Source organism: Micropterus dolomieu, linkage group LG07 (genome assembly GCF_021292245.1).
Source record: "Micropterus dolomieu isolate WLL.071019.BEF.003 ecotype Adirondacks linkage group LG07, ASM2129224v1, whole genome shotgun sequence".
NCBI classification, from domain to species: domain Eukaryota; kingdom Metazoa; phylum Chordata; class Actinopteri; order Centrarchiformes; family Centrarchidae; genus Micropterus; species Micropterus dolomieu.
The window spans coordinates 28,760,549-28,786,343 of NC_060156.1; the positions used below are offsets into that span (position 1 = coordinate 28,760,549).

Below are 25,795 nucleotides of genomic sequence, written 5' to 3' on the forward strand. Positions count from 1 at the left end.
GAATTAGTTTCTGTGACTTAACATTCGTTCAGTCGTTAGTTCAGGATATGATTTTAATATTGCTGCTCTTTGCTCTGTGTCCACATTTGTTTACCCTTCAACATAGAAACAAATGACTCTCCTAGATAATGTCGTGAAGTTATGGCCATTTTAATCATCCATTTTAATCATTTCAACTTTATTTCTGAGAAATCATGTTTTGTCAGTTTGGAATGACAGATGGCTCTAAATACTACAATACCCATTAGCCTCTGTTGTCTTTGCTATGGAGAAAAAGCCTGTCTGATGCTTACATATAGAGCTTATACAGAGCTGTAGAAAAATGCTTCAATTCATCCAAAATTTACCCAGAATCCAATAGCAAATTAATTTAAGCTGCAGATTTTAGGTTTACTTTTGTCAACAGCGTAATCATGCACCGTGGGAGTTGTAGTTCTCCCCCAAGGTTTTTATGTACACAGACATGTTCCATCCAAGCCATAGTAGTGCTTCAAATGTGAGTCACAAACAAATGGGACTTTGACTTCTGTTAGGGTCTGTTTTGGACCGGGTCTAATTATTCGGGACCATGCTCGGCTCCCCTTCAGAGTGGGACTCAATTTCTTTAATGTAATTTAAGCCTATAAGGTTCGGCTGTTTTTTTGGACCTCTAGTCCAAAACCCTATAAACCCTATCTTAAAGTTTGTCACATATCAGATTCCTAATACCCCAGAAATGTGATGCAGGTCAAAGTTGGCCCTCCGTTATAGCCCTCCTCCGGAACAGTGCCTGGCTTCGGTGACCATGGGTTTTCACCAAGTGATGGATATAATCTGAATACGGTAATACAGAGTAGGTGCTATGTTATATGAATGAGGCCAATGTGGATCGAACAAGTGTTAAGTAGACCAGCGTCTGCTGTATGAAAGGAGTATAAACTAATCTTTAACTATAATACACTGAAAATTTGGCACTACATGTCTTGTACTTGCAACGTAACAAAAAACATATTTAAAATAACAAAAAATATGTTTTGTCAAACTGGCCTCTTGACACATTTTCAGACACCCAACAACAAGAAAATGTGGCAACTACTGCAGCTATTAAGGCACCATACAATGTTTTAAACAAATATAAATGGAGGAAGCAAAAAACACAACGTGTCGTTAATTGCATTTTATGAAAATATATTCAAAGCTATGTTTTCTGTGGCGTGCTTTAGTTTCATCAACAAGCAGCTTCCTTAATTAAAAAACACACATCTCTTCCACGAACTATTATGCTGGTACATTTTATTTTTGAAGGCGAGTGCTTGAAGAGAGTTCACATGTGCACAAAATGAATGAGTGGAATCACCAGAAAAAAGAGACATTGCTCTCCATTTATTGTCTGTCAATGCAAAACACTTACTGATTTAATCTAAGTGTTAGCAATGAATGTGCAGATCCCTGAGAATATCTCAGTCCTTGGAGAGCATTGTGTGTTTCACAATGAGAGAAAAGGGTACATTTTTGTCCTTGAGCTCAGTCAAAAGAAGTGAGTACACTGACAGATGGAAAGGGGATGAACACCTCTTCAATACAGTCCAACACAACATTATGATAATATTGTCATTTTTTGCCTCCTTTTTATATTCTCATGTCCCCCTCACTCCATTTTTGCCCCAATATATTTCTTAAATGGTTGTGATCTGGCTTATGTAAAAATAATCAAACATATTTTAAACAGTGATGCTTGATTAAAATTGTCTTTTAATATCTGAATGTGCTGTAAAACACACAAACTTGAACTTACTTGCTAACCGCAGCTACTGCGCAACTAGCCGACTTAGTGTTTCCCACAGAATTAGATTCTATTTGTGGTGGTGGCTGGGGGGTGGGGTGGGGGTGCACACCCACACTTTCTTTAAATAAATTTACATTAAATAATACCGTATAGAAGGTGCTTCACTACAAGTAAGGCCCTCAACCGCAGACCCGCACACGTGCGCACAATCAAGGTTTTGAATTATAGTGTATGATTTGTTGGAAACAACTCTAGCTTATACAGGTCTGATTTATTGGCCCGGCGATATTATGGGCTGATATGAGCTCTGCGTTTATAACTGCTAATTAATGATGATTAAATTGTCATGAGTCATGATGATTAACATGTCATAAATCATGTCATGAGTTTTGTATAGTTTCACCGGAAGGCAAATTAGTCAAAAAGCTAGTTAATGCGATGTTTATCAGTGGAGGAGCGCTAACGTCAGTGAGCGGTGTAATTACAGCATTTAACTTATTCTAAATATATCTGCAAGCTGCGTATCTGTAGTTACAGTCCAAACCAGAGGGGACATGTAAATAAACATGAGCTGAACAAGTATCTAACTAAGTTTCCAGCCAAACAAAGTTATCTAGCTCCTCTTGAAATGTGCAATGGTGTGAAATCTCAAAGTTGTAGACAGCCATGTAGTGGTTGAGAAACTTGCTGAGTGCTGGTAAAAGGATAAACTTGATGTGAATATGCTACATTGAGAGTAGTTATTATGGCAGATGATGTGTAATACACATGCTTGTTCTCTCTCTGTACTTTCTAGCAAATACTTATTTATTTACAGTTGTTTACATGGTCAGTTGTTGAGACCAATCTTTTTAACATAATCCATTCAGGAAAAGGTATTATAGCCCACCTACAGAACAGCTTCAAATATCAGCCTGTTCTAAGTAGTAGTTAGTAGATTACACAGGAAACGGGTCTGCTTTCCAAATAATTTTCAAAATCAAAATATCAGTTTATGAATTGGCTCTTTTTCAATTTAATATCAGTATCTGTCCCCCAAAACCCATATGGCTCTACAGGATTTACTCAGAGTCAGGTTTAGAGAGGAGGGGCTATTCACAGACTGGTCCGTCTGAGAGAGGGGCAAGGAGGGGCTGAGCGAATCGATGTGCTGTGTGCCTCTCTACAAAGAAATACGATTTTACGCATTTTAAATAGTAAAAAAGAAAATCAATATGTGGCGGTCAGTGTTGAATAAATCAATGAATGGGAAGCACTGTACTTCAGGCATTGGTTGTTTCTTTCAGCTTATCCTTGAAGAAACTTTTACCCTCTCTGCTGTGACACACAGCTGCACTCCCAGGCTAGCACTAGACTCTTAAACTGCCCCCTCAAGCCAGCCAAGTCTCATGGGTGAGGTTCGGCTGGCTTATGAAACAAGCTGGCAACAGAATAAAAATAACTGCGTCACTGCATCCGAGTGTCTTGGATGGGGTTAGCTGCCACTCTTGGCTCCCAGCAGCCAAGGCCAAGTGCCCACTAGCCAACAGACACTTAATTTAGCCATCCCAGATTCACTTTCAGCATCTGTACATTGGCAGAATAATCATGACCTGCTGCAGTTCCCAATTGTTCCAGATCAAGATATTATGACAGCATGTGCCGGCCATGTAGGCATTTACCCTTTGCTAAATTATAGCTTACTTTGCCAGTCAAGCTACAAACACAGCGGTTTGCAGTTTACAGTGAAAATGGAGGAATATTTAGCACTCAAAATTTTTAGAACAATGTCTTTAATTTCACACAGAAGTAAACAAGCTTCTCCTTTCTTGCCGCCAAACATGACTTCATCAAAATGACTTGCTGAGATGAGGACTATCGCTACCAGCTATAGCTAGCTTGCTAAATACTCTTAAGAGTGAGTTTGCTGAAATCACAATTGCTTGTTTTAAAAGGAGAACCCTGTAAAAGATATACCGCTAAAAAGGCTAAAGCAGCATCCTGACCAACTGATGATTCGTGTAGAAGACATAGGACTAAAGAAGCGGTATTGTTCTCGTGTTCGCGTGCTTGTTGGCCCAAATACTATAGTACAGAATTATAAATCACAGTAATTTTAATTAAATTTAACCTCATTCACATGCTTACTATAGAAAAATAAACTTGGATAAGTTTTTTGCTTTATTGTTAATATTTTGAAACAGTATGTTTCACTTTAATAAGAGAAAAAGCTTTTTAGAATGATGACTAAACCGTGGGTTTGAGGAAATACAACTCCATCGCAGGTGTCAAGTTTGGCTGGTGTTGCTGGGATTTAACTTCCCCAATAAAGAGTAGGACAGGACAACAAATTGCACCTCTGGGATAGTAAAGATACCTTGACCTTTACTGAGGTGCCAATGTTAGCTCTGGAATAGTGGCATCTTGGCTCTCACATGGTGAATGTACCATTTCCTCAGTGGGGCTTTTTGTAACCTCACAAAATAACCTAGGTAAGCTAATGATGTGCTCCTAGCATACAGTAAATACTGTATCTTTAGGTTACTACTGTAACTAGTTAGCTGCACAATACCAATTGGCACGCTGGAGTAGACACACCAAGGCTACTGCTACTGTAGCAGCAGAAAGGCAGTGGTGCAGAGTCTTTTTACTCTTTTGTTTTTGGTTTGGAAAGGGGATAGATACAAAGTATCTCTCTCACTACAGCCCTGCGCACACTGCTTTGACAGAGAAATCCAAATCTTGATGGGTCTTCTGTGCCAAGTTATGGTTGCTAAGATGTGATTGGACAATTGCGGTTCGGAGGAGGGGTTTAGTGAACTGTCAATTTCTGTCTGAATTCCCACAACCGCCAGATTACTGAGTTTTTCGTATGCTGTAGAAATCGTTGTTGATTCTGAAGACTTTAACTGTTCATACCAGCCAGAGTAAAGTCACTATGCCTCCACCACTCCCCAGCAGTCCCAGTGGGTCTTACTCTAAAATGGCAAAATCACAAAACAAACTTTGTGATGTGGCCCGGACACTCAAGGTTAGCTTCACTGTTTAACATGGTGTTTACAGAGTGACGATGGAATGGAGGATTGTTTGTGTGGGTCATGGGGATGTGGTCAGACACAATTATCAGAACAATCAGATCTACATGGACTGGTTCTCAACTGCTGATCCACATCACTTTACATTTTCAATATTCTATCTTTTTCCATTGTGTGTGCAGATTGTAATACAGTAGAGGAATAGTGTTCTTTTTTGTCTTTTTTTCTCAATTAAAAATGTTTATTGTACAATACAACCCACTAATTTTGCTGTTACTACAACTAGTGTAGTGTTATAATAAAGGATTAGAACAGTCATGTCACTCTGCGCAAATGATGCACCTACCTATAATTCAATGTCTTGTGCCATTGCATGTGTTTTAACCCAAATCATCAGACTGAGAGAAAAGAAACAAGCAGGATGACCCCTTATACAATTAATTCAAAGAAGTGATGAGTTTCTTTTCCATGGTTTAGAGTTTATATTTAAAGTAGTTTAAACCTCTAAGGGCCTGTGTCCACCATAGTGTTTTCACCAGCTGAAAACACCAGCTGCTGTTCTGAAAACGCCTGGCTTGGAGCGCTAGGGTGCACTTTGGAGGCGCAGTGGGGGGGATTTCGAGACGCAGTGGTTGCTATGATACATAATTTCTGTGGAGGTGATGTGCTGCTAGTAGTCTACCTAATTTTACTGAATGACAAAATGTCACCACAAAGTATGTAGGCCTACTTTCTCTGGCCCTGCTCTGCATGAAGAGAAGGCTGAAACATGTAGAGCGAGGTGACAGACTTGCTGTCCGTGGGTTCATGAGATTTTGCAGACGAGGAAATACCTCAGCGTTTCGTTGAAGAGCTGAGGCTTGGTGTGGTGTTTGTCCCGCCCCTACACTGTGATTGGATGGCTGGGTAAAAAGTGACAGTGACAAGCGGAAAAGGTCCTCAGCATCTCGTCACGCTGCTGCCGTTTTTACCATGCTGTACAAACATTGCAATGAACTGAGAAAAGACGTTGGCCTCAGGAAAAAACACTTTAGTGGACACAAGGCCTAATGGCTTATAATGTTGAAAAATGGTCCTTAAAATCAAACAGTAGGCCCAAAACGTGTTTCCCAAAATGAACCAAAAATATTTTTGCACATCTCATAATAACATTTCAGACCTCTAACGTTGTGTTTTGATCCGCTGCTCCCACACTTAGGCATCAGATTCGAGACAACCACTTTTCTTTTAAGGTAACTACGGTAACCTTAACAATCTGTTTCTGTCATTCGTTTGTGAGAAAGCGATTGAGCTAGCCATGCCTAAATTTGGAGTGCACATGTATTCAAGCCTTTATGGTCACTGAAACGGCCCAGAGAGAGCTGACAGGCAGGTTAGCGACTTTATCCTGTCAGTTTCTCTCTTTACAAAGACAAGTGTTGCAGTATGAGAGTCCTACCTGAAGAGAGGCTGTGAAGTCTTCATGTTACGCGATACGAGAACCACATACAACATTATTTTCGGTTTTTGAAAATAAGGTGTCTATAAAGTATGGAAATAAGATGATATTCACAGAAAGTATAAAATATATTACATGTGTCCAATTGGGAAATTGCTTATTCTATTTTCTATTCTTTGATTTAGGGTTTCTGGAAAAACATTAAATTTGTTGAGTTTTGTCGCTGTTTCATTTATGGCTCTACAAAGGGTTTATGATTAAATAGTTTATTAGAACACACATTGTTTACAGGCGTACAAAGTTCTTCATAGATAGCCTCTTAATTTTGCACCAAATTAATGCACTTAATCTTAAAACGTACCCTCGATGAGAGGTTCAGAGACCCACCCACCATAGTCTCTTAAAATCCTCCGGGAAACTTCAGCTTGAAATTAAGAAAGGCATTATATTTAGCACTAGACAGCTTCCTTGCAATAAATGTTCACTTAGTGAAGTCATATATAAATATTGCTGAAAATATGCTCAGCTACTCTGCAGTTAAAAATCAAGAAGTCTAATACTCTACAGCCAGACCACAGCTCGATGCTTTTAGTCAAATGCTACTATACTAATATACTTAAAATGACAATGCTAACATGCGGGTGTAATGTTTACAATGTTCACTGTTTTTGTTTAGCGTGTTAGCATGCCAGCATTTACTAAATTAGACTTAAAAGTACAGCCAAGGCGTCTGGAGACCCTGAATACCTAACCATTCATTAGTTTTTGAGATTTTTCACTTAGGACCACTGTTGAAGCCATGCTGCTAGCATGAATAAAAAATGTTCTATAAAGCAATGTGTGTCTTAGTATTGTTGTATATGAAATGTCTGGTTTTCTCAGGTAGCGGTTCGCATGGCTTAGAAGGCATTAAAATGATTAGTGAATTAATTTTATTTTGGTAAGAGGAAGTAGTGGATTAACACTCACTTCTGGTTATTGGAAGAAAGGGAACATTGATAGCCAATAGGGCTTAATGATTTAGGAAAAAAATGTAATTGTGATTTTTCTGCCAGATATTGCTAATATGATTCGATTTGCGATAAAAAAAAAAAGTTCAATATTCACTGTCTATTTCTGACGGAAACTGTGTCAAGCAGCACAGAGCAGCTGAACTGGGCAGGAAGTCAGACACAGAAAGGCAGAGAATCCGGTCAATTTTCAAATTAAAACCCCCTGTCCAGACTCCCGATCATATCAGCAATAAGCACAGTTAAAACAGACAAAAAAATAAACAATTTAACTATGTAAACCTTGGTAGAAGCACAAAATCAAGGACAACCAAACAAATTTCAGTCAGCAAAATCAGACAGGCAAAACGCTCTTATTCTGAAATGCTCCATGTGGGACATGTAGCCTGCAGAGAGTTATCCGTAGTTGAAGTACAAGAAAGGACAACAACAAATCAACAGCAAAGGGGAGGCCAAACACTTCACTGTGAGTTGACGCTGGACAAAACCGTAGCACAGCTAGTTTCATTAGTTGTTGTGAAATTTACACGCACTGTGCCCGCTCTGATTGGTGAGTAAGACCGTAAAAGGAGGGGCTTGGTGAGCAAGTCTGTATCATGATTAAGCCTATGTTGAAGGACAATTCTACCCCCAACCTAACGCTAACTTACTTTTAGAAATTTGTTGCATCAACCCCAAATATCACAGTAGAAGAAAGGTTTCATCTGGTGGTTCAGATGGCCAGGGGACAAGATTACCTGGAGGGAAGACACAAGTTGATTCTCCAGTGTCGGCTTGGATCGTTCGGGCCGGCCTGTTGGCATGCTTGGACTGATTTTCTCTCCCTCTTGTGGAGCTCCCCAGAGCTCCTTTTCGGGCACAGCTGGAGTCTCCTCTCTTCATTTCTTTCGCTCTCAGCGGGTTGTAGGTTGATGAGATTTTCCTTACAACTGCTTGGCTTGGTTATAATGGCAATGCGGTGCCAGAGGATGAAGAGTCCTAGAGTTTGTTTTGGATACTAAATGAAAGAATTCATTTGTTAGTTAAAAAAATTGTTTTCTCTGAGGCCCACATTTAGATCTGCCCATTGGCCTCATGGTACCTCTGATGAACCCACAGGGCAGATGATGATTGTGAATACCCCGCCTGGTGCACGCTGGAATGGAGAAACATCTGTTGCAGTCGTTTGAACATCTTCCACAAATACAATTAGTGCATGTGTCAATCTAAGTAAATAAATCTTTTGTGGCCACATCAGGTCATGTTGGAGAGTTTAGCTGTATTTACAGAGAAAGTATTTAACAGCTTCATACAACACACATCTGACATCAAACTAGCTTACAGTTTCCAGGCTTGAACACTAATTGGTTTGGAGTAGTCCAGATGCCAATTAAAAACTTAACATTAACCTTTATCAGAAAACAAGAAATGTGTTTTTAAAAATGTAATAATGTACAAGGTGCATTTGGTATTTAAGTATCTATATATGCCAAGCTCTGATAATGATTTAAAGCTTGTTTAATAGCTCATTCCTTTGTATATACATTCATGTACTTCATACAGCTCAATGACATTTAGACCTCATAGAAAACCTTACAATAAGATAAAGTCTGCTGATTGTCTTGTCCCTTCCAGGGCTACTGGCTATTTAAAAATGTGTTGCTACAAAAGGTACATATGTTTGTCATGGAAATCTGTACAATATTGCTTTCAGCTATTTTATTGTTTTATGATATTTAGATTAATCACTGCAACACTGCTGCTGTATTCCAACATATTGTGCAAAACAATAATCACCATTCTCAAATTTTACATTAAACCTATCAGTAATTGTGTGTGTTAAAGTCATCACAGTTGAGATATGTGATCCAACCATGCAGCAGAGATAAGGGACTGTGGCCTCTAAGGTGTGGATCTAAAGATAGAAACAGGCTGTGCGCACAATCCTGGAAAACTCATTAACATTGCAGCATAGAGAGGGTATTTGTTAGCTACCATCTGTAAGGGACAGAGGGGACAGAGGCTCTTTAAAAGATCACAAACTGAGTTATTGTGATGACAGAGAAACATCTGAAATTCCTCTTCCTCTTCCTTCTTTTCTGAATGGAAACATTTGAAATGGAGCCTCAAGCTGACTGTGAATGGAACATTTTCATAATTCCAGTGCAAAATTCCATGTCAAATTCCTTGTCTCTCTGTTTGTTAGCATTTCAGTCCAGCATCAATCTTAAAATTCTTGATGATCGTTCAAAGTTACATAGATTCAGTAAATACAGTGGTCCTTATTCTACCACCAACTGCAGTAACAGAGTGTTCTGAATTGTCTGCATTTCTGAGGCTGGCCTCTTCCCCATGGTAACAATGGCTGAGACTCATGAGAATCATTGTATTTACAGCCATACAAAATAGTGGATAGATGATAAATATTAGATAGAAATGACACAGAGTTGGAATAATTCAAACTGAAGGCCAGAACATTAACCTAGAGTATAACTGAATTAATCAAAATTCTCATATATGATATGTTATTTTATGTAGTATTGTGGATATCATAAACACAGCATATACGCTCACTGCCACTTTATTAGGTACACCTTGCCGGTTTGGACCCACATTTGCCTTCAGAACTGCCTTAATTCTTCATGGCATCCTTTCAACAAAGTGTTAGAAACATTCCTCAGAGACTTGGGTCCATATTGACATGACAGCAGATTTGTCGGCTGCGCATCCATGATGCGAATCTCCCGTTCCACCACATCCCAAAGGTGCTCTATTGGATTGAGATCTGCTGACTGTGGAGGCCGCTGGAGTACAATGAACTCATTGAAACCAGTTTGAGATGATTTGAGCTTTGTGACATGGAGCATTATCAAGAAATAGCCATCAGAAGATGGTACACTGTGGTCATAAAGGGATGGACATGGTCAGTAACATGCAGTCTGCTGCTGTAGCCCATCTGCTTCAAGGTTTGATGTGTTGTGAGTTCAGAGATTGTATTCTGCATATCTGCTATATCTGTTACTGTTGCCTTTGTTTGCCCATTCTCCTCTGACCTCTGACATTAACAAGGCATTTTCGTCCACAGAACTGCCTCTCACTAGATATTTAAAATTTTTTGGACAATTCTCTGTAAACCCTAGAGATGGTTGTGCGTGAAAATTCCAGTAGATCAGCAGTTTGTGAAACACTCAGACCAGCCTGTCTGGCACCAACAACCATGCCCTATAAATCCCTATTCTAATGCTCAGTTTGAACTTGAGCAAGTTATCTTGACCATACCTACATGCCTAAATGCATTGAGTTGCTGCCATGTGACTGATTAGCTACAGATAGAAATTAGGACTTATTTTTTATTAAGATGTTTATTTTGTAGGGGGGAAAGGGACCGAAAAAAGCTTTTACTTATTTTCTTAACTTACTTTGACTCGTGCATATTTGTTGACAAAGATTTTATCATAATTATGTTCTAACTCAGATTTGTGAAGTGAACTGTTTAGCATCTAGTGTTGACCATAACCGGGACTGCTGTGGCTCACGAGGTAGAGCGGGTTGCCCGTTAATCGGAAGGTTAGCGGTTCAATCTGCCTCTGGTGGCTGTTCTGAATGTATGTGTGTGTTAGTTTCTGTTTGAGCACTTAGGCTCAGTGAATGAATGTGTGTGAATGCAGATATTGTGTAAAAACGCTTTGAGTGGTCAAAAAGACTAGAAAGGCGCTATACAGTCCTGAGTGGAAGTTGAAGAAACCATCCAAAAAAAAATAATTCAAAAAATAATAACGATTTGATACTTATCGTGATAAGTATCGATATCGAAAGATATGAAAATCTTTATCGTGATAATATTTTTGGCCATATCGTCCAGCCCTAAACACAATTAAGAAACAAGTTCAATGAATGTATCAGGCAAGTGTGAGAAAACCATTATAAGTTGCTGGTCACAGGGTTTTTATTCCTAAACAAAGGGTTGTCTGATTTACAATAAACGTCTGCTGGCATGTAGGTGAGAGTTTTAACATAGACCAATCAAGAGACAGAGAAACATCTGATGCCACATACATTTGCATTTCCTTTCTTAGCTCAGGAAGAGTTTTTGAGTGTGTGCTAATACTCCATACTACCGCCATTTGTTTTCCTTCATCTACCATTTTTTGGCTGTTGTTTGCTTTGTACTTGTTCTGTACTTAAGGAGAGGAAATGCTGTGTTCGGGAGAGTAACTGTGCGTTCTCTCCGTGGCCGCGTTACATAAAGAAATGATTCAACACATCTATCTGACTCAGTATTCTTTGGGAAGGAATTGTTTTCCCTGACACAAGTTAAAAATGTTAATTTGTTTTCATTTTGTGCTCGATCATGGTCTTGGCTAAGACATAAATGAACCTCAACCAAAGTAAACCTAACCTGAAGGTCAACAACATTACTGTAGACTCAGCCAGCACCACCTTCATAATTGAAGTACTTCTTCAGCAGAGTTCTGAACCAGCTTTAAATTATGTATTCTGCACAGTTTGTGGCGATGACTTCTACTGTAGACTTTTAATTAATCATCAGTTTGTTTGAATATTGAACTTTGATTGAAGAATTCACCAAGATCACCTTTTTCCTCTTAAGCAACATAGCAAAATTAGGTATTCTCTATTCTTGGCTGATGCACGGATCCTAATACATGCCTCTGTTTCATCTAGATTAGATTACTAAAACATTGTGTTGTCTGGCCTCCTTCTAAAAGTCAAATGGTTCCAAATTCTGCAGCTAGGATCTGAACTAAAACCAGCACATCTGGACAATTTTAGCTTCACTTCATAGGCTCCATATACTTGTCAGATTGGACATTAAGGTGTTTCTGATGACTAAAATAAAAACGGGCTCACACCTTCTTATCTCTCTGATCTCATTAAACCTTATGTCCCACCCGGTGCTCTCCGCTCTCAGAATACTGAGATAATAATAACACTCTTTATTAATCCTCATATTAATTCAGATGAGTGCATTCAGACGAGGATTATCAGAGTTCGAAATCAACATGAAGATAGGAAAATTTCAACTTAAGTTTTTTTCTCAAAAATTTGCTTCTTTCTGTTATCTACATAAACTCACTGAATAATGAACTTGATTTTCACAAACTAATCCTCCATTCCACCTGATAAAGCTCCATCACTTCCATGTGCCTGCTCTGGAGGACTTCAGTTCCATGCTGACTTGGTACGGCTGTAATGGTCAAAACAAGTGTACAATACAAAAAATAAAAGAGAAAAAGGGGCACAGGATATTTTCTTTACAGTTCCCCTTGGGTTCTGTCAGAAAAGAGACTGGCAGCTGTGACTTTGTTATGCTGAAGAAACTGCATGAGACTTTTATGTTTCATGCAAGTAGTTATAACAGTACCACGTTTCATTTATCACACTGGAGACACATTGGTGTCCCTGTGTCCAATACCAGTGAAATTGCTTGTTGCAAATCACACTGTCTTCCCCCGCTGTTTCATTCTATAATTTGATGGCTGCAGGAACCTCTCATTGTCGGCAAACTAAGCAGGCTTAATAATGAGCTCTGTGTGCTTGATGGGACTGAGACAGAAGAGTTTTAGAGGTGCTTTCTCCTCCTGAGATGGACAGAGCAGATGTGTTCATCATCAAAGCGACAGCCTGAATCTATGGAGAGTAATGGCCTGCCGCTGAACCACTGTCTCCAGTTGTCCTCTGAATTTATTATAATCATGCAAGCTCTCTGCTGTACTGTACTGCTGCGTCAAAGGTTTCCATAGATCTTTGTTTTTTATGGTCAGCAGACTTCTGTGCAGATTGTAAAGGGCATTCTTCATGACTTGAACACGTCCGCTTACATAATTATTAAGGTGGTTATTATTGCAGCTGTCACGGAGTATCCATTTTCATTCATTAGGAAATGCATGTTAATGAAGTTGTAGTGTGAAAATAAGAAAAGAGCAACAATTATCCCAATTATCAACTGCAAAAGCATGCAGGAGAGTTGATCTCTGAGAGTAAACAGATTTAATGAACCCCGATCTCATTGTCACCTACTGGCTCTTAGACAAAAATGGCAGACTATCTGTAAAGTCAGGTGTGTATGGAGTGGATGCTGCGTGGATGTTGTGGTGTAAAAACAAAGAGGAGGAAATAAAATCTAGAGGTGTGTGGTGAGAGGAGATCTGCTCCAAGGACTAGCTGCTGCTCTGGCTTCTCAGTAGGTAGCAACAGAGTGAACCAAGCAGGTGGGCTGCAACATCATCAATTACAAAAACTAATTACAGACCGATCAGGATCTGTCACAGGTTCATAACTGCATTGTGTTTGTTGGTTTATATGTTGTATCTGTGTCCTTTGTTAGTCTGTAGAGTGATAAACCCATATTATAAAACCTGAAAAGCTCCTCTGACATGTGTTGATTAGTGACTTGATTAGTGATAGTAGTGTTTTTGTACTGCTGTTCAAAAGGTATTACCTGCGGTACAACAAATATTGTAATATTGTAAAAAGTATGAAAAACAAAATAAACAATAAAACAAAAGAACTTGATCAACTGAAATGTAATTTCTTCAAGATTTATTTGAACCAACCTATTCTCAGGGCTTAAAGTTCTCCGGCGCTGTGCCGGAATTCCGGTGCGAGGCGTTTTTGTATTCGACAATATATCTTTGGAAAATAATCTTAAAAAAACAATTCTTTCTTTTGTTTAACTGTTGCGTGTTATGTGTGTGTGAAGCGCCAGTCTTCCTCTGCACAATTGGGCTGAGTTCAGCGCAGACAAAACGTAGCAAAACGTTTCTTTCAACGGAAACAGTGGCTCCCTGAACACCCTGCAGTGTACGCAAGCGCACTGAATTTTCCTGCCTTTTAACACCGTTGTGTTTACAAACGTTTTGCAGCTGATTGGGAAACACCTGAGACACCCCCACCAAACGGGAGAGAACATACCTCGAACCGTTGTGCAACGTTGCAAGGAAACGTCGTCCAATCCGAAAATGTTGCAAACTGGTGCAAAACATTTTGAGATTGAACTTCAGTTGTTATACTGAAAGAAAGGGGACTGGTCCTTCCTGGCAACGTGGACACTCATTGACTATTGTAGGCCGTGAATAGGGCATGGAAGTTTCTATTGGGTCAATTAAGGTGTCACTCAAAAAGTCAACGTATAGACGCGTTTTTTGTTTACATGCTAGCTGTAGTTAGGCTAATGTAAAGCGACGCAATAGCAGTCCGTGTGTATTTATTGAAACAATCATGCGTTTTGGATTAAATATTTTACTGGATTGGATCGTCTGGACCTTGGCCAACGTAACATGGCCATTTTTGTGGAATGTAATCCACCGGATTGCTTGTGTCTGCTTCCCCTCCGGGTCCCATCAGATGGCAAAACAAATACTGCCATCTGCTGGTTCCCTAGTAAATCACATTAAGCCTGTGGCAAAGAACCTTGGTGTCTGGTTTGACAGTAATTTAAATTTCGAGCAGCACACCACAAAGCTTGTTCAATCATGTTTTTATCAACTTAGAAATATAGCAAAATTTAGATCTATGTTAACTTTTAAGGACACCGAGACCATTTTACACGCCTTCATCTCATCACGCCTGGATTATTGCAACAGCCTTTTCACCTGTTTAACCCAAAAATCTGTTGATCGACTCCAGACTGTCCAGAACTCAGCTGCCAGGCTTTTAACCAGAACAAAGAAATATGACCACATTACTCCTATTTTAGCTTCATTACACTGGCTCCCAGTATGTTTTAGAATTGACTTTAAAATTCTATTGATCACTTTTAAAGCTCTTCATGGCCTCTCGCCTTGTTATATTTCTGAACTTTTAGTCTCATACGCACCAGCACGTACCTTGAGATCCTCGGGCAGAGGTCTGTTGTCTGTTCCAGAGTCTCGACTGAAAACTAAAGGGGACAGAGCGTTTGCTGTCAGGGCCCCGAGGCTCTGGAACAGCCTGCCCGAGGAAATCAGGTCAGCTGAGTCAGTGAACTCTTTTAAGTCCCTTCTTAAAACATACTTTTATAGGAGAGCCTTTCCCGATCTTATGACTTTATTTTATCCCTTTTATTTTATTCAATTTTACTTATTTTATATTTATCTTAAATGTGTATTTTGGTCTTTTCAATATTTTCTTGCTTGTATTGTTGTCTTTTGGGTATTGTATTGTTGTCTTTGCACTTGTTGAAGCACTTTGTAACTTGTTTTTGAAAAGTGCTCTACAAATAAAGATTATTATTATTATTTGTTAAGTGATCTCAGTGTTTCTTAGCTTACTTACTTAGCTCTTCTTATTAGCTAGGCTTCTTACGTGCTTACTAATAACTTTTTTTAAGCTGGGCGTCCGACAGCGTTGTGTTGGACAGATTTGTGCAGTGGTGTTCATGAGGGAGAGAGAGAGGGGGACGAGCGAAAGGATGTGCTGTGCGAATGCACTTCGGCGCTCTGCAATCAAATACCATTTTAAATAGGCCTAGTAAAGATGTCTATGAAGATTCTCAGTCATCCAGGTCATAGTTATCCAACGAAGGTTAAAATCAAGGGCAACTGGACTTGGTTGAAGATACTGGAAGACGTTTCGTCCCTCATCCAAAGGACTTCTTCAGTTCTGACTGACTGGCAGGGAAACTCAGCTATTTAACCTCAGTGGGGTCGTTGGCCCGGGTCATCGATACCGCTGGTTCATTAGTGTTCCTTGTTGCTGTGACGACAGTCGTTACAGTAGTTAAGACTACCGGTGGCCAAGACTTTCTCCCCTCTCCCCCTTGTTGGACTTCACTGATCACATGGAAGACCTGGTTAGTGCTGGGACCAAATTTACTCCCCGGTCCTTCCCTCACTCCACTCCCATTTTCTCTACCCTAAACCCCCCTCACCGTCCATCTCCACCGCTGGTTCTAAGTCCTCCAAGTTTGACACGTGTCACAAATAGAGCGCACAACCCGCCTTCCCGCTCCGCAATGGCGAAAAAGCCCAGTAAGCCCTGTCTGATATGTGCTGGGTCCAGGCTACAAGGAAAATAGCACTCATGACTCTTCCCAGGACAAGCCAGGGCCCAGTGTGCTGGTAGTCTTCTCTGTCCCTGTTTTGATAGGTAACAGAAAAAGCACGGTGAATGTGTTAAGAAACAGGAAGCACTCAACATATCCTGCAAATTTAGTATTAATTCCTCGTCAGCCGCAGCCTGTCGAAAAAAGTTGGCCAGAAAATGTTTTTAACAAACTAAATTTAGCTTTGTTAAATGTTAGGTCTCTAGGCAGGAAAAACATTTTTAATCAATGATTTTATAATAACTCACAATCTTAATTTCATGTTTTTAACTGAAACTTGGTTGGATCAAGATAACAGTGCAGCTGTCCTTATCTACCCCTCCCAACTTCAGTTTCATGAGTGAAGCTAGAGTGCATAAGAGAGGAGGTGGAGTTGCCATTTTGTTTAACGACTCCCTCCAATGCAAAAAGATGTCTTATGGGAATTTTGCTTCTTTTCAATATGTGGCTCTTCAGCTGAATTCCTCTTCTCGAGCTATTTTTCTAAATATCTACAGGCCCCCTAAATACAGTGCAAACTTTTTTGATGACTTTGGTGAACTGCTGTCTATAATCCATATTGACTTTGACTGTGTGGTTATTGTTGGTGATTTTAACATCCATGTTGACAACCCCCAGGACAGAGGGACTAAAGAACTGTGTTGTGTTCTTCATAATTATGGACTGACCCAACTTCTGACGAGGCCCACGCACAATAAGGGGGCACACTTTGGACTTGGTCATCTCCAAGGGTCTGGACATTTCCAAGGTTGTGGTGACTGACGTTGCTCTCTCTGATCATTCCTGTGTTTTCTTTGAGAGTGCTATCTGCGTGCACACAAAACGGCATATCTCTGAAAACACTAGTGAAAAATTTATTGAGGCTTTCTCCTCAACACGCGCCCTCTCACGGGTCTCAGTCAATGAGCTTGTAGATAATTTCAGTTCTAAAATTACAAAAGTTATTGATGCCATTGCACCAGCCAAGGTGACGGTAGTCTCTGGTAAGAGAAGATCTCCAAAGAGAAATGCCACGCTGGTTAGAACTCAAAAAAGAGAGTGTCGAAAAGCTGAACGCAGGTGGCGGAAAACAAATCTCCAGGTTCATTATGACATCTATAAAGAGAGACTTCGCATTTATAATTTAGAGCAGAGAAATGCAAGGCGGTCCTTCTTCTCTGACATCATCACCAAAAACACTAATAATACACGTGCCCTGTTTGCTGCTGTCGACATCTGTAGCCTCTGACCTTCTATCCACCAGGGCCTGCAATGAATTTGCTTCCTTCTTCACAGACAAAATTCAAACAATTAGACAAGCAATCAGTGCCTCCATGTCAGTAACAGGATATATCTTGTCCCTGTGTCCACTTAAAAACAATTCGTATAGCATGAGACAATTTGATTCTATTAACCATAAAAACCTGGAGGATATAATACAACATCTGAAATCCTCCTCATGCTGCCTTGATATTCTGCAAACAGGTTTTTTCAAAAATGTGTCTAAATGCATGGCCTCAGATTTAATACAAATTGTCAACATGTCTCTCCTCTCAGGTTTTTTCCCACAGGCCCTGGAAACTGCAGTCATTAAGCCACTCTTAAAAAAGAGCAATCTAGACAGTTCACTAATGAGCAGTTATAGGCCCATATCAAATCTCCCACTTTTAAGTAAAATCATTGAAAAGGCTGTTTTTCAACAGCTTAGTGCTTTCTTGGCACTAAATAACTTTTTTGATGTCTTCCAGTCAGGTTTTCAACCACACCACAGCACTGAGACAGCTCTTGTTAAGGTCTTCAATGACATCCATTTAAACACTGACAGTGGCAGAATTTCAGTCTTAGTATTATTGGATCTCAGTGCTGCACATATTACTAGACAGACTTGTAAACTGGGTTAGACTTTCTGGCACAGTACTAAACTGGTTTGAATCCTACTTAAAGGACAGGGACTACTTTGTGTCTATAGGTAATCACACAACTGAGCTGACAAAATGACATGTGGAGTTCCCCAAGGCTCCATTCTGGGACCTCTTTTGTTTAACATTGACATGCTTCCACTGGCTCAGATTATGAAAAACAACAAAATATGTTACCATAATTATGCAGATGACACACAGATTTACATAACCATTTCACCAGGGGACTATGATCCCATACAGGCGCTGAGTAACTGTATTGAGCAGGTCAACGATTGGATGTGCTAGAATTTTCTTCAATTAAACAAGGATAAAACTGAGGTTATTGTTTTTGGAGCCAGGGAGGAACGATTGAAAGTCAGTGCTCGACTTCAATCTGTAATGTTAACACACCTCATGGACTCAGACCTGAATTTCAGGAGCCATATTAACACAATTACAAAGTCAGCCTACTATCACCTGAAGAATATATCAAGGATTAAAGGACTTATGTCTCAGCAGGACCTGGAAAAGCTTATCCATGCATTTATCTCAGACAGCTGCAGCTGATTCAGAACGCTGCACGTCACGTCACTCCAGTTCTGAGGTCTTTACACTGGCTTCCTGTATGTCAAAGAATTGATTTCAAAATCCTGCTGTTAGTTTATAAAGCACTAAATGGTTTAGGGCCAAAATACATTTCCGATCTTCTGCTTCGTTACGAACCATCCAGACCTCTCAGGTCGTCTGGGATCAGGTCTGCTTTCTGTCCCCAGAGTCAAAACTAAACAAGGAGAAGCGGCGTTCAGTTATTATGCTCCGTATATTTGGAACAAACTCCCAGATAACTGCAGGTCTGCTGAAACAGTCAGTTCTTTTAAATTAAGACTGAAGACTTTTCTTTTTGCCATTGCTTTAAATAAAATATTTAAGATTTTTCTTTTTACTGATAACTTACACTGCACTGTAACTCTTACTGTCCTGTTTTCTTTTTCTTTGTTTTTAGCTTTTTATTATTTTCCATTTAACTCTTTTAACCTTGATTGTAACACTGTAACTTTTATTATATTTTATGTTGCTTTTAAACTTTTACATATTTCCCTGTTGCTTTTAGGGCAGGGGTGAGCAGGGGTGAGCGGTGACTTAGTGCATTCAAGTGGTGTCGGAATAATCAGATTTTTTTTTCCTCCTCAAATCTTCAAATCTCTATTGCAAAAACTATACAGAAAAGTAAACGCATATGTAAGCAGACACAAACAATAAAAACTTTGCCATGGGTAGTATTATATAAAGATATTAAAAGAGGACCATATGTTGACAGCCTTATTGTTGTCGGATTTAGATATTAAACAGATGTAATGTACAACCTCATGGAGATAAAGTATGTTAAATTTTTTACTGCTGAATTTAACAATTGCCATTAGAATTAATACATTTATTATAAAGTACTTATTTCGTCTGATATTTGATAACAGCCAATTTTTTGCTGAGCATGAATATCAAACATGTTAGATATTTGTCTAATGTGAAAGGAACAGTGATGTTTGTTGTTTTCGGAAGTCACGTTTGATCACGTGATTTTCTGTGAGATCCCAATCGTGACTGAATCGTCTTGTGTGTGTTTTAAAATCTAAAAAATATGTCAAATCTTTCATCATGTTTGTGATATCCCACATTTTTTAAAATCAGTTAAGATCCGAAAATCCTCTAGTGTGCACCAGGCATAAGGTTGTTGCATTTTTTTAAAGGTAAGGCAGCCTGACCTTTTCCAAGATTTTTCCCTCTGCAGTGTTGAATCCAAAATGCTTCCTCGCATTACTTTTCCGACGGTTTGGTGTCATGATGTTCTGCACGGCTCAATGGTCTAGTGCAACAGGGTTTACAATAGGCCCTTTTCACAGCAGACATTTTGAATTTTCACAGCAAAAGCACAGGTGTAAGCAATAACATTTGTTACGGCTGCATTCCATTTAAGTGCTCCAATAAATTATGCCATTGGGCCAGCATGCATAATAGCATGGCCATGGACCTGTGTTTCAGTCACAGACTCTCAGTATTTGTTTTAGCAGATATTTAATGTTAAAAGCAGAATTATGACTTAGATGTGGGAAAAACACTAATTAAATGTCAGGCTGTTATATTTAAATGTCAGTGCCGCAAACACCACCTAAATAGTGTTCTAAGATGTACAAAACAAATACCCCAGACTGCTGAGAACACAGCCACACACACCGCAATCAAACTCACCCAATGCTGTCTAAAACAGTCTGTTCCTCGCTCCACATCTCCAAACATCCGCCCCTCTGATGTGTCACCCATCGATGACAGCCTTATCAAGGAGTCATCACGCAGCTGTCACCTACAGTATGAGGGGTGTCTGCTCTTCTTCTCTTCTTCTTCTTTCAAAAAGGATGTCAACATCACTCAGCAGTCAAGTTAAAATACAGTTTCATTTTTCCTTCCTGGAGAATTGTCTTTTGTGTAGTGAAGAGGGAAGTCCAAATTAGGAGTGAAGGCAGGGTGGAGAGTAGATCAGCCATGCAGATTCCATTCCATGAAAAATTGATCTTTTTCTGAGTGGGATGGAGTGTCTCTACCATATTTATCATATCGCTCTGGGTTGAGCTTACTGTAACATTGTTACGCTAATGCTCCAGCTGATTAGTATGTAGAGGCACTCAGGTATTGAACCGTTGTCAGTGAATAAAAACAAAAGCTTTGTGAGTGGATATTCTCTGGTCCTTTCATCGCACACTTTGAAATTAGTGGTAGATCAAATATGGTGAAGTGAGTTGTGTAAATATGTGGCGCTGTGGAGTTAAATTTATGTGAACATTTCATATTTAAATGAAGTTATTTACAGGTAATTGCAAAATAATTATCTGAGAGTAACCATAATGTGAAATTATACAGTTTAAACAAATCAAAACAAAGTGCATGTGTGGTTTTTTCCTGCTTCACTTTTTTCAGTAAAAAAGGCACAGCAAATTAATAGTTATATATTATATATATATACAGTATATACACTGGGACAGTTTAATATAGGGGGAGGTCAAACTGTGGGCGTTGTCTATGAATCAATCATCATGGGAAGTGAAATTTTTTACTGCTCTTACGGTATCAATTGTACCTCTTTGCATTCCGTAAGTTAGAAAGATTGGTTCAGGACATTTACAGCCTAATTTAGAACAAAGACTGGAAACAGCGGGAAATGTTAGCCTCTGCCAAAAAAGGAAAAATATGTTTCCAACAGCTCCAAAATGGTCTTGTTTGTGTGTTATCTTGTTAGCTATCAAGGTTGCAAGATATAATCACACGGTATTCGTTCAGAGTTAGGAGCGTGTGAAGCCAGTGACGTCACAGTGAGGCAGGACAATGTTGACTGGGCCCAGTTGTGGTTGGTCAGTTAGCTTCAGTGTACTGCTCATTAAACCACAATTCCCTTTATAAAACCACTTTGTAGTTCTTAGAAGACACAGGTAGAGCTATAGGCCAGCTTTTTCCTCTTGCTCACAGTGTTTGTGTTAGGCTAAAGTTAAGCTAAATAAGTTCTATGTAAGCGCAAGAGATTGCCCTTCTGATCTAACTCATGGTAAGATGTGCAAATATTAATTCAGTAAAGATCAAACCATGACACCTAAACACTGTTAAACCTTTGAAGAAATTTGTAAAAACCTATGGTGCAGTTGCAGTTATACTTCCTGTTTGATACAGAAAAACTCAGACGATATTAATCCCAAAAGTAAATAAGAAAAATAAATCAATAGGAGTGACAAAATTCACAGAAACAATCTTTGTGGTTCCATTTGAACCATCACATTTTTTGAAAGAACAAAAACAAAGAAATATTGGTTAGAGATATGGTTCTTATATCCCAGTGACATTCTCCTCTCTCCATTTATATACAGATATGTCTGTTGACCTTTGGACAAACAGGCAAAATGCCAAGCAATTTCATGGGGGTTTTTTCCATATAAAAAGTACATAGTATACTGCCAACATGTCAAATGATAGCTCTCCTCAATAGCCAATGTATTTTCCTAATATATGACATTAGCCTGTAATTTAAGGTAGTGAAAACTAAAGACATTCTTTCATTGAACTGATTCATGATGGACTTTTTTGTGAGTTTTTATTTATTAGAAAACTGCGCCACATGTAAGACTATTTCCGTATTCTTATCTTAAGTTCTTCTTCATTTTTTTTGAATGGTGAGTTTGTGTGCCACATCAGATTCAGCAAACGTTCCTAACTTCAAATAACTGTGTAAATGACCTGTGTAAACATAATAAATGCTTTTTGTGCGTGACTGAATGCGCGTTCATGAACATTGTAAGTTGGCATTTTAATGCTCCAATAATACTAGTGCTGAGCGATTTGGAGAAAAAAACTAATTGCGACATTTCTACCAGATATTGCGACTACAATTAGATTAACGATTTTTTTTATTGAAGTTTTGCTAAAGTTCAGGATTCACTGCCAGTTTATTTTTGACTGAAGCCACGTCATGCAGCACAGAGCAGAAGAACCAGACAGGAAGTCAGACACAGAACAGCATAGAAAATCCGGTGAGTTTTCAAGATAAAACACCTTTTGCAGACTCCCGATCATACATCAACAGTAAACACAGTTAAAACCGACCAAAAAAATCAGACGGGCAAAACGCTCTTGTTCTGAAATGCTCCATGTAGGATATGTAGCACGCACAGAGCAGAGTGGAACTGACTCACAAACAGCTGTTCTCTGTAGTTGAAGCACACAAAATGACAAATTAACAACAAGTTAACAATGTGTAGGCTAAACGCTCTGCTGCTGAAAAACTTCAGTGTGAGTTGACGCCGGACAAAACCGTGGCACAGCTGCTGCCTGTGTCTGTTTGGCTGGTGCCATTCTCCTACGTTTTCCTCTAATTTCATTTGTTTCTAATTGGTGAGAAGGACCGTAAAAAGAGGTGCATGGCACTTATGATTGGTTAGCAGGTCTGTCACACAAGGATGACAACAGTATTTGCAACTGCAAATACTGTTTAAAACGGGTCAGACAGGCTGTATAATTAACCTGCATTTAATCAGTGTCTTCACGATTACTTAATCGCATTCTGTCAAACCGCAATTTCGATTTGAAAACAATTAATCGTTCAGCCCTAAATAATACCATATAAGGCTACACATCGTGCCCAATATGACAGGAAGTGTTCGTTCATTAAAATGACTTGAATTAGTAAAAAGTAGAATTTTACGAGTTCTGAGATTGAAGTCCTGCTGTCGAAAATCCAAAAAGGGAAGTATTCTTATTTTTACCAGCGTCAGCAGTGGGATTAAGGGAATTGGGTTGGATCCGTGTGTCTGTCTGCGGCATTGAGGCTCTCACAAGTTTCACATTTGCAGAAGCAGCCCGTGGTAATCTAAACCGCAACAACAAACATTCATCTGTCCCTGCCAATATATCAGCTTGCTGTCACTCTCTTCCAAGGGTCTGACGCGCTAAAGCATCTAAAAGATTTCACTTCAGGCTGATCTTATTTTATCCAGAGACAAATTGACCTTCAATTAATTTATGCTGTGTTGAAGTTTGAGATGTTCATATTTATATTGTGCTGTTATACAGTAGCATCACTAGCCAGTTTCAATGAATGATGAGATTGTTAGCTATATGAATAGGATAAGTGATATGATGATGTCCACATAATTATGAAGTGTAATTTATATAGGCTTTTCATAGTCAAAATTGCTTCAAAGTAATGAAATATGTTGTCCATTAGTGAAAAACTTAGATAAGGTAACTTTACATTCGTAAACTGTGTTCATGCTTAAGAGAAAATTCTAAATGTGGGAAAATTGGTGAAAGCAGCAAGTTCTCCTAAATAATAAACCACTTACAAACAAATCTGTTCATACAAGTAGTTCTTGCATGAGGCCCATTGTTACTAATTTCTTCAGATCACACAAAATGTGAGCAATGGTCTTAAAAGCTATGATAAAGATCGATTTTTTTAATGGCAAATAGATTCAAGGAGCACAGACTAACCATGATGCAATCTAATCACAGCTTGTGTTCTTGCAGACGTGTCCCTCGCATTGTAAAGTACAGTAAAGCATTTTTCCCTCTTAACTCTTCCTTATAAAATGGAAAACCATGCTGGTTACTCACTGTCCAATAAAATAGGACCTCAAGTATAGAAAGGCAAACTGGGAAAAGCAGTAAATTACCAACTGGAGTAGAAGTACACACTTGTTGAGGAAAAGCTTGTGCAACAAAAACCACCAAACATTGTATTGTGTTTTTTATTATCATTAGTATGTTAACATTATTGTTGGAATATCTAATGGTTCATCTCTTTTTGAATCTAATGTTTTAGTAATCCATCCATCGTCAACTGCTTATCCTGCGTACAGGGGTGTTTTAGTAATGATTATCTCAATTACTTCCCTGTTTTTCAGGGCTGTTGAGGTCCTAATTATTATTAATGGGTAAAGAACAAAGATTTGTTCATAATAACATTTGAACTGTTTTTCCTGTGATTTGGTCTTAGCTCTACAAGCACTCTTTCTTGGCATCATATCTGATCTACAACCTCTATACAAGGTGAGTAAACAAATACTTAGACCTAATCAACATAGACCTTGCATGACGAAATTACTTATTTTCATTTTATGGGTCCCCCATCAAGATCACTAGCACACAACTTAGGGCCAAGCATGTTTTTTGTGTTGTCTTTTTGTTTCTACCCAAACAAAATGTCCAAAGAATTTTTATGGGTTAAAAAAAAAGTTGACACAAATTGAACCCTCAAATTAAATATTATGAAATTCAGTTTAGCAGTGTGTAATATTTGGGATATTGACAGAAATATGGGAAAGTATGTTTTCATTAAGGTATAATCACCTGAAAATGAGAATAGTTTTTTGTTGAATAATTTGTATTTCGTTAGCTTAGAATAAGCTGTTTATATCTACCGATGGAGCGGCCCCTATTTTGTACTGCCATGTTTCTACAGTAGCCCAGAATGGTCAAACCGAACACTGGCTCTTGAGAGGGTCTTTCGTGTTTTTGGCAAGTTCAGCAACAACCACAGTTTTTTCTACACGTATGGAATGGGAGGGTTAGCGGAATATAACTTCACTACTAGATGCCACTAAATCCTACACATGGGCCATTAAGTTTTAAGTAGGCTGGTATGTACCTCAAAATTATTTGACTGTAAATTTGCAGTTTTCTCAGATTTACAAGCAGATCTAAATACTTGCTGGTCTGTGTAATGATTCATGTTTAACATGTTTTTAATTGTCCTTGAATCAGAGAGGTGCGGGAGCTGAATCCTCCAGAGGTGTCGGATTCAGTCCTCCAGTTTGCCTCGTGGGGCGTTCATGGTCAGCAGCTGGTGAGTGGTTCACAGAGTCAGATAATGGCAACTCACCCTAAAAACAGTGAAGCATTAAGATGAATCTTCTTATTCAGCTATTATAGAGTGACCATACATGGGCGGCCTCGACCTGACACAATAAGATTAACAGGCAGGCAGACAATCAAAATACAGTGTAACCTGTAAATATATTAATATTATACTAACATTTTACTTTGTATTTAATGTTATAATATTTACTTAAGTTTTTTTCCACTTCAAGCACTGATCCAATTATTACCCACAGCCCCACAGCAGCAGCCAAGA

General features: G+C 39.0%; 1 protein-coding gene across 1 annotated transcript in view; it reads left to right on the forward strand.

Annotated features, from left to right (window-relative positions):
• LOC123973337 (inactive dipeptidyl peptidase 10-like) overlaps positions 1-25,795 on the forward strand; it is a 63,858-nt gene that overhangs the window by 12,905 nt on the left and 25,158 nt on the right. Inside the window, exons 6-7 of the mRNA XM_046053275.1 lie at positions 24,659-24,711; positions 25,426-25,507. Of these exons, the coding sequence (XP_045909231.1) occupies positions 24,659-24,711; positions 25,426-25,507 (135 nt within the window). The remainder of the gene's footprint in view (positions 1-24,658; positions 24,712-25,425; positions 25,508-25,795) is intronic.